Source organism: Oxyura jamaicensis, chromosome 20, assembly GCF_011077185.1.
Source record: "Oxyura jamaicensis isolate SHBP4307 breed ruddy duck chromosome 20, BPBGC_Ojam_1.0, whole genome shotgun sequence".
NCBI lineage: Eukaryota > Metazoa > Chordata > Aves > Anseriformes > Anatidae > Oxyura > Oxyura jamaicensis.
The window spans coordinates 10,248,159-10,260,041 of record NC_048912.1 but is presented as its reverse complement, the minus strand read 5'-3'; the positions used below and the strand labels follow the sequence as shown (position 1 = coordinate 10,260,041).

At 39.6% G+C, this 11,883-nt stretch overlaps 1 protein-coding gene across 2 annotated transcripts; it reads right to left on the bottom strand.

Annotated features, from left to right (window-relative positions):
• Window positions 1-3,448: 3,448 nt before the first annotated feature.
• PCK1 (phosphoenolpyruvate carboxykinase 1) lies at window positions 3,449-11,224 on the bottom strand. Of its 2 annotated transcripts, XM_035343686.1 has the most exons (10): window positions 11,055-11,224; window positions 10,580-10,855; window positions 9,011-9,192; window positions 8,203-8,406; window positions 7,700-7,887; window positions 6,584-6,746; window positions 6,229-6,453; window positions 6,004-6,135; window positions 5,155-5,250; window positions 4,107-4,561 (listed from the first exon to the last, which is right to left on the bottom strand). In XM_035343686.1, the coding sequence occupies exons 2-10, from the start codon at window positions 10,801-10,803 to the stop codon at window positions 4,107-4,109; spliced, it is 1,869 nt and encodes a 622-aa protein (XP_035199577.1). In that variant the 5' UTR covers window positions 10,804-10,855; window positions 11,055-11,224. The 2 variants fall into 2 exon arrangements, with proteins under 2 accessions (XP_035199578.1, XP_035199577.1); XM_035343687.1 differs by lacking the exon at window positions 11,055-11,224 and having other exon boundaries at window positions 3,449-4,561; window positions 10,580-10,803.
• Between the last annotated feature and the right edge of the window lie 659 nt (window positions 11,225-11,883).

The window sequence follows — 11,883 nt, the reverse complement described above, 5'->3', positions numbered from 1 at the left end:
TTGACTGAGGTTTGCCAGCACCGATTTGACAAATGTGCCCTTTTGTATTGTTGAGGTTAAACCACTGCCAGAAATGTCCTCCATGATCGACAATAACGATGACTAATTTGGAATTCAGAGTGCTCTGCTTTGCCATTCATAAGCAGCATTTCAGTAGTCTTCCAGCCAGGTGATGTCTCCAGTCACGATAATTGTCTTCAGTTAGGGAGCTAATTGACTATACTGCAGCAAGTATGGAATAAATCATGTTACTATGGTATCCAGGGTTTTTGGAAAACAGTATTTCCCACAGCATAAATGCATTCTCCGAATTTTTCTTCTTTCCCTGAAAATAGCCCTATCATCAGAGAGTTGTGAGATTTAAAGCTGGATTTTGCTTTTTCCCAAGAAGGGTTCTGCAGCAATGCTGCTTTCTCAGTGTTATTTATTTGGTTTAGCCTTCATTCATGTTAACAGAATACAGGTGTGTTGATAACCTGTATACTCGGACTAATTATGACCCAGACTGGAGCCTGAGAAAGGGTTTTGAAGGAACAAGACAAAATGCAGGTGAAAATCTGAACCTTGAAACATTTAGAAATGAGTTCAAAGCAAGGTATCCAGCTCGGAGACTGCTCTTTCTGTGCAAAGATAGGACTGAGGTCTGGGTCTGAGCTTTATGGATCTGTCTGTACTAATGTGGGTACTTGGCACTGAGGCCAGGATTTTTGTCTGAGTGATTAAAAGTCAATTAAAGAGACTGCACTAATTTTACAGGAGCTGAGCAGGGCCTCTCTGGATGTGGTGTGTCCATTGCTGTGTTGTCTTGTTTCGGTGAATCGTGGCATAAATAAGGTATCAGACCATATCCTCGACAGTATTCATGGTTGAACTGTGATTTTGACTCTGTCTCTCCTCTTTTCAGCCACCGGTACCCCCACAAGTGTTTTAACAAAGTATTTTGTTTCGCTTCCCAGAATACCAAGTGCATTTCATAACACAGCTGTTGCAAATGTTATGGCTCTGTACACTTCATGTGTTAGTCTTTCCTGTGCTTCCTTTCTCTGAATCACATTTAATAGGCCAAGTTTTATATTTCTCTACTAATTTGTTGAAATTTATTGCATTTGTTGCCTTCCCCTCTTTCTTTTGAAAATCAAGAGAACTTCCAAATTTCAATTTAAAAGCATTTTGTTCTAATTCATTTTGTTTTTATGGAGCATAGTATTTATTGGAGGGAAAGAAGTTGAGATCATAATCTGGCACGGTTGACTAAGTTTCTAAATTTTAAACCGCCGCCTTCTCTCTTTTTAAACATTTTCTCTGCCAATACTAAACATTTTGATCATTCAAAATGTAAATTGTACTCCCCATAGATGCTGATGGGTTACAGATATATTTACATACAAAGAAGCTGTTGAATGATTCACGTAAAAAGTTATTTTCTTGTTCTCAGGCTTAATGGTACAGCAGATTTTTTCCCCATTTTCTGTAGTCTTTGGAATGATTCACGTGCCCGCCAGTCTGAGCAGTACTTGAGAAGGTGCATGTGGTTAAAACATGTGGAGCCAAAGAGCCGTAAATGGTTTAAATATTTTTATGCCAGAATTCCTTGTGATAGCCCTTTCTCACAAGTTGTGTGAAGTTATAAGGGAAGAGCACCCAAAGGGTGAGAGGGAGCTGGAATCTGACAGCCTCCACGCGAGGTAACACTGCTGGAGGAAGAAAGGGTTTAGTTGCAATACCAAATCCAGTGTTTAGTGCTGGAGGGTGATGTTTTTGAGGCAGTCAGCACCTTGTACCACAGACTTTGCCAGCTGGGGGTGTGCTATACGCAGTGCAGTTATGTTGGCTCATGGTGATGTTACCTGCTCCTCACTGAGCAGCATTTCATGGGACAAATGTCACTCATATGGACCTGGGACAAGTGTTTTCCAGGCTTTGGCCTTTGGCACAGGTCCCTGTGGAGTGAAGTATGGGCCACTCCTTTTGTCATATTCGGAACACTGAGCCCATCTGAGAAGGCAGAACAGCATGCTGGAGATGCTCGGGGGCACTCTGGAAAGCCCCGAGCTTCTGTACATCTGGGCAGTGCTTCAAAATGCACTTGGAACATTTCTGCACTGTTCAGGACTAAGATCCTCTCACGAGGCCTTTAAGAAACTCTGAGTCTGTGATTGGCCATAATTCTCTGACCTTAGCCTGACAGATTTTCTTAGATTTCCTAAGTATAGGATTGACCAAGTCAATCAGCTATTTATAGTTACTCTATAAACAACTCTGTTTTATACATATGATAGCACTCCTTGAATCCCAGAGGAGCGTATAAACTAGTTTCTGTTGGCTTGCTTTTTCCTCTGCTGAGTTATTTACAGTTTCCCCCTTTGATTTATTTATTTATTTTAATTTGGAGCCCATTCAAGAGTACACAGGCTAAAGATGACCATACGGGAGACCTGCATCCATGCGGATGTGCTGCTGACCAGCAAAAAGGCCAACTGGCCATCATCTCTACAGAGTCTGTGCAGTCCTCCTCTGCTTTCCTCACAGCTTTCTATTCTGTTTGCTTGTTTTGTTTTGTTTTGTTTTTTATTTTATTTTGTGAGATTTATCTATTGACTTGTGTTGTATTGCTTGTTTCAGAGTTGATAATGTTTGTGTTAACTCCTAAACGTGAAGCCAGGAGGTAGTTAGTGGCTGTTCAGGCTATGTGACCTCTCCTAGCAAACTTTGAAGGGCATCTGTTGACCAGCCCTGGTACTGTTTGCTTTGTGAGGAAGCAGGGTCTATAAAAAGGCTTATTACACAATGTAAGTGATTTTCTTTTTGCTAAGCAAATATTTGCAATATATTTGGGGAGATCAAGCATTCAAAGTGAAAAAGCAGGATACCTGCCAGGGACACGAGAGGCATGTAAAGGACACCTTTATTCCAGAGCACATCAGACAGCTTTAGTACCTTGATCTACAAGGAAACCAACTTTGGGCCCATTCAGCCCCTACTTTCATTGAGCTCTAAGGCTTTAGGCATCTCGCCCAACCCAGAGAACTTCCCAAACTGTCTTTACTTCAACAGCTCCACTAGTTATTTTTTGCAAAAGCTAAGTTATTGTGGAACAGAGAGAAATCCTATGGCTTAGCAAATGAGCAACAGACTAATACAGGGCTTTCCTAGAAGGTAGTTTATTTTATAAATGTCTGAAGCAACTAACAATACCCAGTTACGGAGAGCACATGTCTAGCTGGATGACTGCTCTCAGATGGTATCATAATCTGTGTATCATTTCTTTGGCTTGAATAAAGGTTGCAAATAAAGTATGTGGTTTAAACACTTCTGCTTAGGAGTAGCAAACCACTGCTAGTCGGCATCTAACTTCCCCAAGTTAATTTGTCTCTGTGCTGTGGTATTGACAGGAGGCCCAAATTGTAGGCATGTAGTTTTATAAACAGTGAAAACACTGGAAATGAGGTCATATTTTGTATAAACATTTATTTCAATAGTTTAAAGAACAAGCCATGCAAAACATCTGGAAATCACAGGAACATGAGGCATATATAATAGCAATATCTTAAATATGCATTAGTAATACAAAGTCATCTTTCACTCTGATAAAAGTTACAACTTCATTTTTCTAAAAAATATTTAAGCCATGAAATATGTTTAGATAATACATATATACAACATCTAATTCTCATTCTTTCCTGTAAGTGATACTGCTGAAATACAAAAAAATTAATCTGAGACTCTAGTGGCTTGTGTGATAGGAACAATGTGCTACACCTTGCGGGGTGGATCGTTTTAGATCTTATCTGCAGAACTGTCAGCAAGTAATTTAAATACATCATAGCTATATGCAGAGTTGTGCATGTGAGTGACAGATCAGAGTTCTGAAGACTGTGCACATACATTCTCACAGCTGCTCACCAATTCACAACAACTGAAGCAGTTATAAATCATTAGGTCTGGAGTTACTTCAGGATGCCCTTATCTATAGCCTAACCAAAGACCTATTTTCATTATAACCCCTGTTCATCAGTGTGCTGTTGTACTTCCAGTGGTGATTTAGTAAAGTGTTTTCGTCCTGGTTTAGTATATGTGGATTGATAAATGATTGTTTTTCTGATCAGCTACAACTGTTTTATCCTCATCTCCAAGGCAAGCATTTCTCTTTCTATTTCGTAGGGAAGGTCAGCATTAACTTGCCCTTCAAAGTATTGTTTGATTTCTTCCACCTCCTTTTCCCAGAACTCTTTGGAGATATCAAACAGTTCAGTCAGGTTGACATCTTCTAAACCCTTCAGGTTCAAAGCAGCGTCAGCAGGGATGTAACCTATAGCAGTTGGCTTGGCAGCGACTTTCCCTTGAATTCTGTTGAACATCCACTCCAGCACACGGGAATTTTCTCCATAGCCAGGCCACAGGAATTTCCCTTGGCTGTCTTTCCGGAACCAGTTAACATGAAAGATCCTTGGTAGTCTTGCCGCTGGGCGATGTGCCATGCTAAGCCAGTGGGCTAAGTACTTGCCAAAATTGTAGCCAAAGAAAGGTCTCATGGCAAATGGATCGTGCATAATGATTTTGCCTGTTCGAAACACAAAGGAGGACGTTAAGAAATAAATAGCACATTTATTTCTAAAGCACAAAGAGTCAGTTCCTCTGACAGTATGACAGTACCTACCCACCTGAGCACCTTAACCACCTTTCTGCATCTGAACCAAAGAACTTTAAGAAACGGTACAAACATGAACCTTGAAGTACAAATTAAATTTTTGCAGTCAGTGGAAAGTAAATTTCTTAAATCTCAGTTAAAGCAGCTTAAATGAAGATCCTTGAGAGCTGGCTTTCATTGTTTGTGTATTTTTGTTGAGCTCTAGCAAAACAGAAAATGTAAGTTTACTTATCACAAACTGTAACAGGAACTCTATATCAACTCTTCTGGCAACCCCATGATTGTACCCTGTTCTGCATGCTTGCCACCTAGGGGATTATTTTGCTTAATTTGACTTTTACAGAGAATTTGGCTTTTAATTCCAGTACAAATATTTTCAATCACGAAAATGCACAGGTTGCAAAACTAGCTGCCAAGATTCAAATGTGAAAGAGCAGAGGGGGAGGACAGCTCTCCCGAGAGGCGATTGCTTTTAATACAGGTAGGCAGACTAGATTTTGATTTACCTTTGTGCTCAGCAGCTGCTGTTGCTTCAGATCTCATGGCTGCTCCTATAAATACTCCGTGCTGCCAGTTAAAGGCCTCATATACAAGAGGCACACCTGTAAAGAACAAAGTCACTTCAGTAATTAGTGATCCAGAAGCATTTTTATAACAGGTTTTGCTACCTGAGATACTTCTGTATGCCTGCTACTATGTAATTTATTCTAATTTTTCTATATATATTTTTTTAATCTTAGTTCATTTCCTGCCTCTTAGAGTAATTTATTTGGATGTTTTTAAAACTGGCTATTGTTTATTGAACACATCAATGTTTAGGTACTCAGTGTAGAGATACCTGGAGCCTAAGAATTGCCAGCAGATTTTACTGGAAATAGATACTGGTCCTGTGGTCACAATCATGATATTAGACTCAGACCTAGCATTACTTCAGTTTCTTTTCCAGCGTTAGGTGACCTTTAACAGAACAATTTATTTCACTTAATTATCTGCAAACTGTCTACAACTGGTTTAATTCTCTAAGCATTTCCTATCTAAACTAGTTAGACTCTAAGCAATTTGAGACAAATATAGTAATTTGCTAGGTGTCTACATATTACCCAGGGTAGTGGGTCCTGATCTCTCTCCAGTCCTCTACTACCACTACCTGTTTTATGGTAACATCTAGCAATTTAAATGTTGAAATATCAGTCGCTGTAAGTGTGTGTGTCGAAGGCTAGCATAGAGAAGTTGGGCTAGCATGGTTATCTTGCTTTTCCAGCCATGATAGCAAGATCTGTGTCTACACCCAATTGTATTTCAACCCTTCTGTGATGAGCACTTCAGGCTTGCTACAAGGCTGCTGCATCTCTTACCAGCAGGTCTGCGGCCTCCAAATATTATCCCTTCAATTGGGACGCCTTCGGGTGATTCCCAGGCAGGGTCCAAGATGGGGCACTGGCTGGCTGGAGTGCAGAATCGTGAGTTGGGATGAGCACAAGGTTCCCCTGTACAGAGTACAATAAAAAGGTCATAATGGCAGATTGAACTGAAATTCAGCAGAGAAAGCCAGGAGAGAATGTGGAATAAGGCAGGGTTACCATTATCTGGGGTCCAATCCTTGTTCTTCCATGAAGTCAGGGTTACTCCTGGTGGCAATGGCTCATCAATACCTTCCCAGTAGACACCACCATCACTGGTTTCAGCTACGTTGGTAAAGATGGTGTTCTTGAATATGGTTTTAATAGCATTGGGATTTGTTTTGACTGATGTTCCAGGGGCAACTCCAAAAAAGCCATTTTCTGGATTGATTGCCCTTAAGTGGCCTGAAAGTTAAATGACAAAATATAAGTAAATAAAACTGTTTCAGCCCTCTCCAGAACTTTGCAGCATGTCTTGCAGACCCTAAATATAAACAGTAGTGGACTGTGCTACAATGCAATTTCAGTTCAATACCTTGTTCATCAAATTTCATCCAGGCGATATCATCGCCCACGCACTCAATCTTCCATCCTGGAAGGCTTGGGTTCATCATGGCCAAGTTAGTTTTTCCACAGGCACTAGGGAATGCTGCAGCAAAATACTTCTTCTCACCTTCTGGATTTGTAATGCCCAGGATCTATTGAAAAGCAGATGCAACTGTTAAAAGTGTTTCTTTCTTGCATTTTTCATTTTGAAGATTGTCTTCCAGCAAGTACTAATGATAAAACATTTAATTATGCAAATTTCTTCCTACAAACAAAGCAGCATATAATATAGTTGACAAATAACACAAGCTGTATTTTATTCATCAAAAAGTCTCCTCTTCTTTCCCTTAGATTTTGTGTAAGGAGTTTTTAAATTTTTTAGAAATGTCAGGTGTGTATGATTCAATTTTTATTTACTTATTTTGCCAGTTAAATATATACAGACTGTATACAGCTGTGTTTCTCACCTGAGACAAGAAAAACAGGTAATATTTTTAGCTGCATGATTGGTATGGAGTGAATGCACTTTATGCATACTTCTGCACTTCTCATACTTGTAGTATATAAATATATTTTTCTGAGACCATTCAATCATGAACTTTGAATTTTCAGTGGTATTTTATAGTAGTATAATGTATAAATGACAACAGAAAGCAAAGGCAGGAAGGGCACAATGCAAAACTCATTTAGAAAATCTAATATTTGCAGATTTTTGAGTCTGTAGATGTCTTTATAATATGAAAGATAGCTTTCAAAACTTGCATTAATCCTTCATGATTCAGCTTGTAAGGGCAATGTGGATGCCTGGTGATGATGTTCAGTCTTTGCTCAAGTACATGGATCTGCCTACAAGTAGCCACTGTCAGAAGTTCTAAATCTTTCTTGGTTCCTGATTTTATAGGTCCTACTTTAAAATGTTTGGTACTTAACCTTGCAAGCAGTTTCCTATTTCTGAAAAGCCTACCATGTGATATAGTCATATCTAATGTTTCAGGACTATCCATTTGAGACTGTAATTTCATTGACACCAAGATGTGATGTATTTATGTTGCGCTAATTTAGGGTTTGATGGCTGTTCAAACACACATGATTTAATAGCTCTTACCAGCATGTGCTCTGCTAACCAGCCCTCTTCCTTGGCGATTCTGCTGGCAATTCTGAGAGCAAAGCATTTTTTCCCCAGTAAGGAGTTTCCTCCGTAACCGCTGCCAAATGAAATGATCTCTCTGCGATCCGGGAGATGAGCAATCAGCGTTAACTCTGGGTTGCATGGCCAGTTGTTGATTAATGGTTCTGCAGAACAGAATGTTGTGCTCATGAACGCAGCAATTTCCATGCTGGATCAGACTGTGCTGTTTCATCAGCATCGAGCCTCTGACAGCAACCCACACCAGATGCTTCAAAGGAAACCCCCTGGTAAGTATGAGGGATAATAATCTCCTTTCCATGAAACTCTCATTGAGCTTTGATTCCTTTAATTGAGTTTTGAACCTAGTGCTGTTACACAAACCACCCCAGTCTTCTATGGTGTTTCCTGAATGCAAAGAATGCAGTTCTAAAACATGCTCCTGAGAATTTCCCTGGGTGACAGTTTTTAATCTTCCTTACCTTTTAGTGGTAGAGGACATCCAACCGAGTGAAGGCATTTTACAAACTCTCCGTTGCTCAGGGCTTTCAAAGCAGCTGTTCCCATCCGCGTCATTATCCTCATGCTGGCCACCACGTATGGTGAATCTGTCAGCTCAATCCCAATCTTGGACAAAGGAGACCCAATAGGCCCCATGCTGAAGGGGATGACGTACATTGTGCGTCCTGTAAAACATGGACAGGAGTAAAATGAATGATATGTGACAAGGTCAACCAAGGAACTCTTGAAAAAATCTTTATTAGCATGGAGGTTGTTTCTTGCTTCTTTAAAAGCTGTTTGTCTTGTGGGTGTTTCCAATGTTTAAATATCTAGCTTACTGTTTGTCTGATCGTGTAGCAAGTTTTATCTTAAATGTTGAAAGCAGCTGTTCAGACAAAATGTCTAACCAGCAGTAAAGGTGGGCGGAGGCCAGTTTCTCTGTGGTGTAAATCCCTGAAGTTATTGCTCCGGATGGGGATCCTCCATTTTCACCTCACTTGCTATCTGCTGCTGAGTTGTTTTGTGACTTGAAGAAACCACACAAATTTTCCTACTATGCTGTATCTCTCTTTATGAAGAACAGAATTAATTATTTACTGGAAAGAGACTGAGGACTATCCTTGTGCAGGCATTTGGATCTGTGGTAAAGATCCAGATGAAACCTACAAATTGACTAATATCAGGGGTCCCCACCTAAGCCTTCAGCTAACGTCTTCTGTTAAAGATCACAATAATTAAGGTGTTTCAGTAATCCTGAAAATTCAATGTCAACCTTCCTTTCTCACCCACCTTGCATGCAGCCTGGGAATCTGGTATTGAAGGCTTTCTCAAAATCTTCTTCTGACATCCAGCGCCCCAGCTGGCTAGTTCCAGTTTTGGGGATTGGAGTGGTATCTCTCTGTTCTTGAGTGATAATGACAGTTTTGCTCTCAATTCTTGCCACATCTCTTGGGTCAGTGAGAGCCAACCAGCTGCATTTCAATGAAAATCAGGAAATGAGATTTATTTATTTTTTAAATCAATATGACACTTTTCACCCTTCTGTTAGGACCCCTTTAGTACAAAAGAGTGCAATATTTTGTAAGGCTAAAACTATAGTGACAAAGCTAGTATAACTAAGACAATCTCAAAAATTAGATACATTCTCTCATACAAATTGTTTCAAGACTTTACAGTATGAATAACAAATTATATGACTTGGGAAATTCTGGTTACATGTTAATATTCCTTTGCCTCTTATCTCAGCTTTATTCTCTGTTACTGACTTTCAGGGAAAAGTTAAAAATCTCATTTAATTCTCCTTCTCAACAGTATACAGTTGTTTTGCATAGAGACCACAAAGTGATGCCTGAAGCAGGGGGGATGCCAAGCAAGTACTTTAAGTGTTGGTCTACATGCCTGTGGGTTGAGAATCCAGCCTAGTGGATTGGCATTGTCCTTTAAGTTAGAGGCATCACAAAAGAAATATTGACTGTAAGCGGGATCATAAACAGTGAAGGAGTTTATTAAATAGGATTCTCTTTCCCTTCTGAAGAATTTTCTCTATTTATTTACAATAGAGAGGATTGTTTTACATTTTCACCTCTGCACATAGAAATTTTCCACGAATATAAAAATGTTCTAGTTGGGCTGTCATAACCATCATCACTACAGCTAAGCATATAATTAACAATGAATAATTTATCTGGTGAATCTTGCCCTTTTCTCTCCCAAATAGTCTGCAAACAGATTGCCAAATTCCTGCACTTAGTTATTCAAAAGCCTTTGCAGATTTCTTCCATGAAGATTTCTTAGTCGGCACGTAATTCCTGAGCATGTACTTGTTGTTAATATTCCCCTTTCATGTTGGGTTAGTTGGGAGAGATGATGAAATATTTGAAAAAAGTAGTTGCTGAATACATTACAGTCAAAGCTCATCGGCATGATATGAATAATGCCTGTACTGAATAATATTTGAACACCCACAGAGCTATTTGAATGCCACAAAAAAAAGTATTTGATGAATAAACTAATTGACTAAAATAGTAGAATTCTTCAAAAGATGTATTTGCTAAATAATATTTAACTGTTGCTAATGATTAGTTACATAAGTCTCCTGACATTATTTCAGTTCCCTGATTTATGTAACTAATCAATAGAGACAATGTACAGTTGATAGTCTTATTGAATAATATGTTTTATGTTAATTTTTAGAGGAAAAGTTTGCTTTTCCTTTGTATATCACCTACGTAAACTGCAGTGCCAAAATGTTCATGGAAAGCAAATAGTGAAGAGTTATGAACTGTTTTAAATGTAAATGGACAGAAAATACACGTCGCTGTTCTGAGATGCTACTTGACTTCCATTTATGCTACTCACCAGTTCTCATACTTGCTCAGCTTCTTAATCATGCCTTGCTCTACCATGATGTCCAGAATTTTTTTGTTTTCTTCTTCTGAGCCATCACAGATGTGAATGTTCTCAGGTTGGCACAGCTTGGCATTACTTTCAATGAACTCCCTTGCTTCTGGAGGCAGGCTCTCCAGATCCCCCTGGGTAACCTTGGGCATGATATTTACTTCAGCTTTCAACTCTGGGGGCATTCTTGCAGCCTGCAGTGGATCTTTTTGAGGGATTTATAATACTGATCACAATCTAAAATCAAACATATCACATCTGTTAACATGCTATAACATTCTAACCAGTCTTAATCTGCCTCCCTAAGGATGCATAATGCAAAAACAGAATTTGTAGTAGTCTTGATTTCTAAGCAGAAGTATATAATTAATATAAACAACTTGAATCACTGGCAATCCCAAACTGGAAAAAAATATGTAGAAACCATTCTACTTACTGTCTTTGAAAGATTGAGTTGGATGGATGTCAGCAAGTATTTGGCTTCCCTTTCTGTTGATCCAGTTTCACTTGCTTTGGAGTGCTCTTGTGATCATTGGTTTCCTAGGTGGCTTTCTCCTTCCTTAAATATTGTTCAAGGTGTCCGTCCCACTGGGTGAGGTGAGGGAGGCTTGTCCTTTATGTCACTATTGGATATGTCTTTGGACGCTGCCACTGACGCATTGTCATCATGCAGGATTGTCAACAAAGCAGCCCTAACAAGGTAATCATTTAACAGGTTTGATTAATGAATGCTGAAAGCGGTGGTTCTTAGCCCTTGGGTTTGCTGTTTGAAGCAGTTACAAAATGAAGCAGTTTAACCAAACTTTGATCTAGTTTGACTTTGAATCCGAAAGCGTCATAAATTCTTGGTGTGTGGGAAAGGTTGAGTACAAAGAGTATCGGGAACTGGGAGCCAGGGGGTCGCCCAGGCGAGGCACAGCTGGCACGCTTTGTAGGCAGATGCTCGCTAGTTGGCTGTGAAGCAGGGGCTCGTCCAAGGTGTGTTTACTTACCTTGGGAACGCTGCCTGATCTGTGGATAAAGTTCAATGCTGAGCACTGGTAGGCCTGAATAACCAATAAATATGCCTGCCTGGAGGCCTTGTTTTTCTTACTTTTGTCCATGCAATTCTTCAAGAAAAAGGCAATATAAATCTAAATGCTGAGTTTCTTTAAGAGCTGGAGAGAAAGTTTTTGCTTATGCCTTACTTTAGGCTTTTGCAAGCTGAGGAATTATCCTCTATCTCTACAAGCTCAGAGAAGGCAGATCAGCAACCGTCTTAGTAA

Excerpts from the sequence above, each read along its gene's own strand:
- PCK1 (XM_035343686.1), bottom strand. The coding sequence starts at position 10,803 with ATGCCCCCAGAGTTGAAAGCTGAAGTAAATATCATGCCCAAGGTTACC. Across the intron at positions 9,193-10,579 it reads CTGAGCAAGTATGAGAACTG|CTGGTTGGCTCTCACTGACC; the intron begins GTGAGTAGCATA and ends ATTGAAATGCAG. Across the intron at positions 6,136-6,228 it reads GGATTGGACCCCAGATAATG|GGGAACCTTGTGCTCATCCC; the intron begins GTAACCCTGCCT and ends TACTCTGTACAG.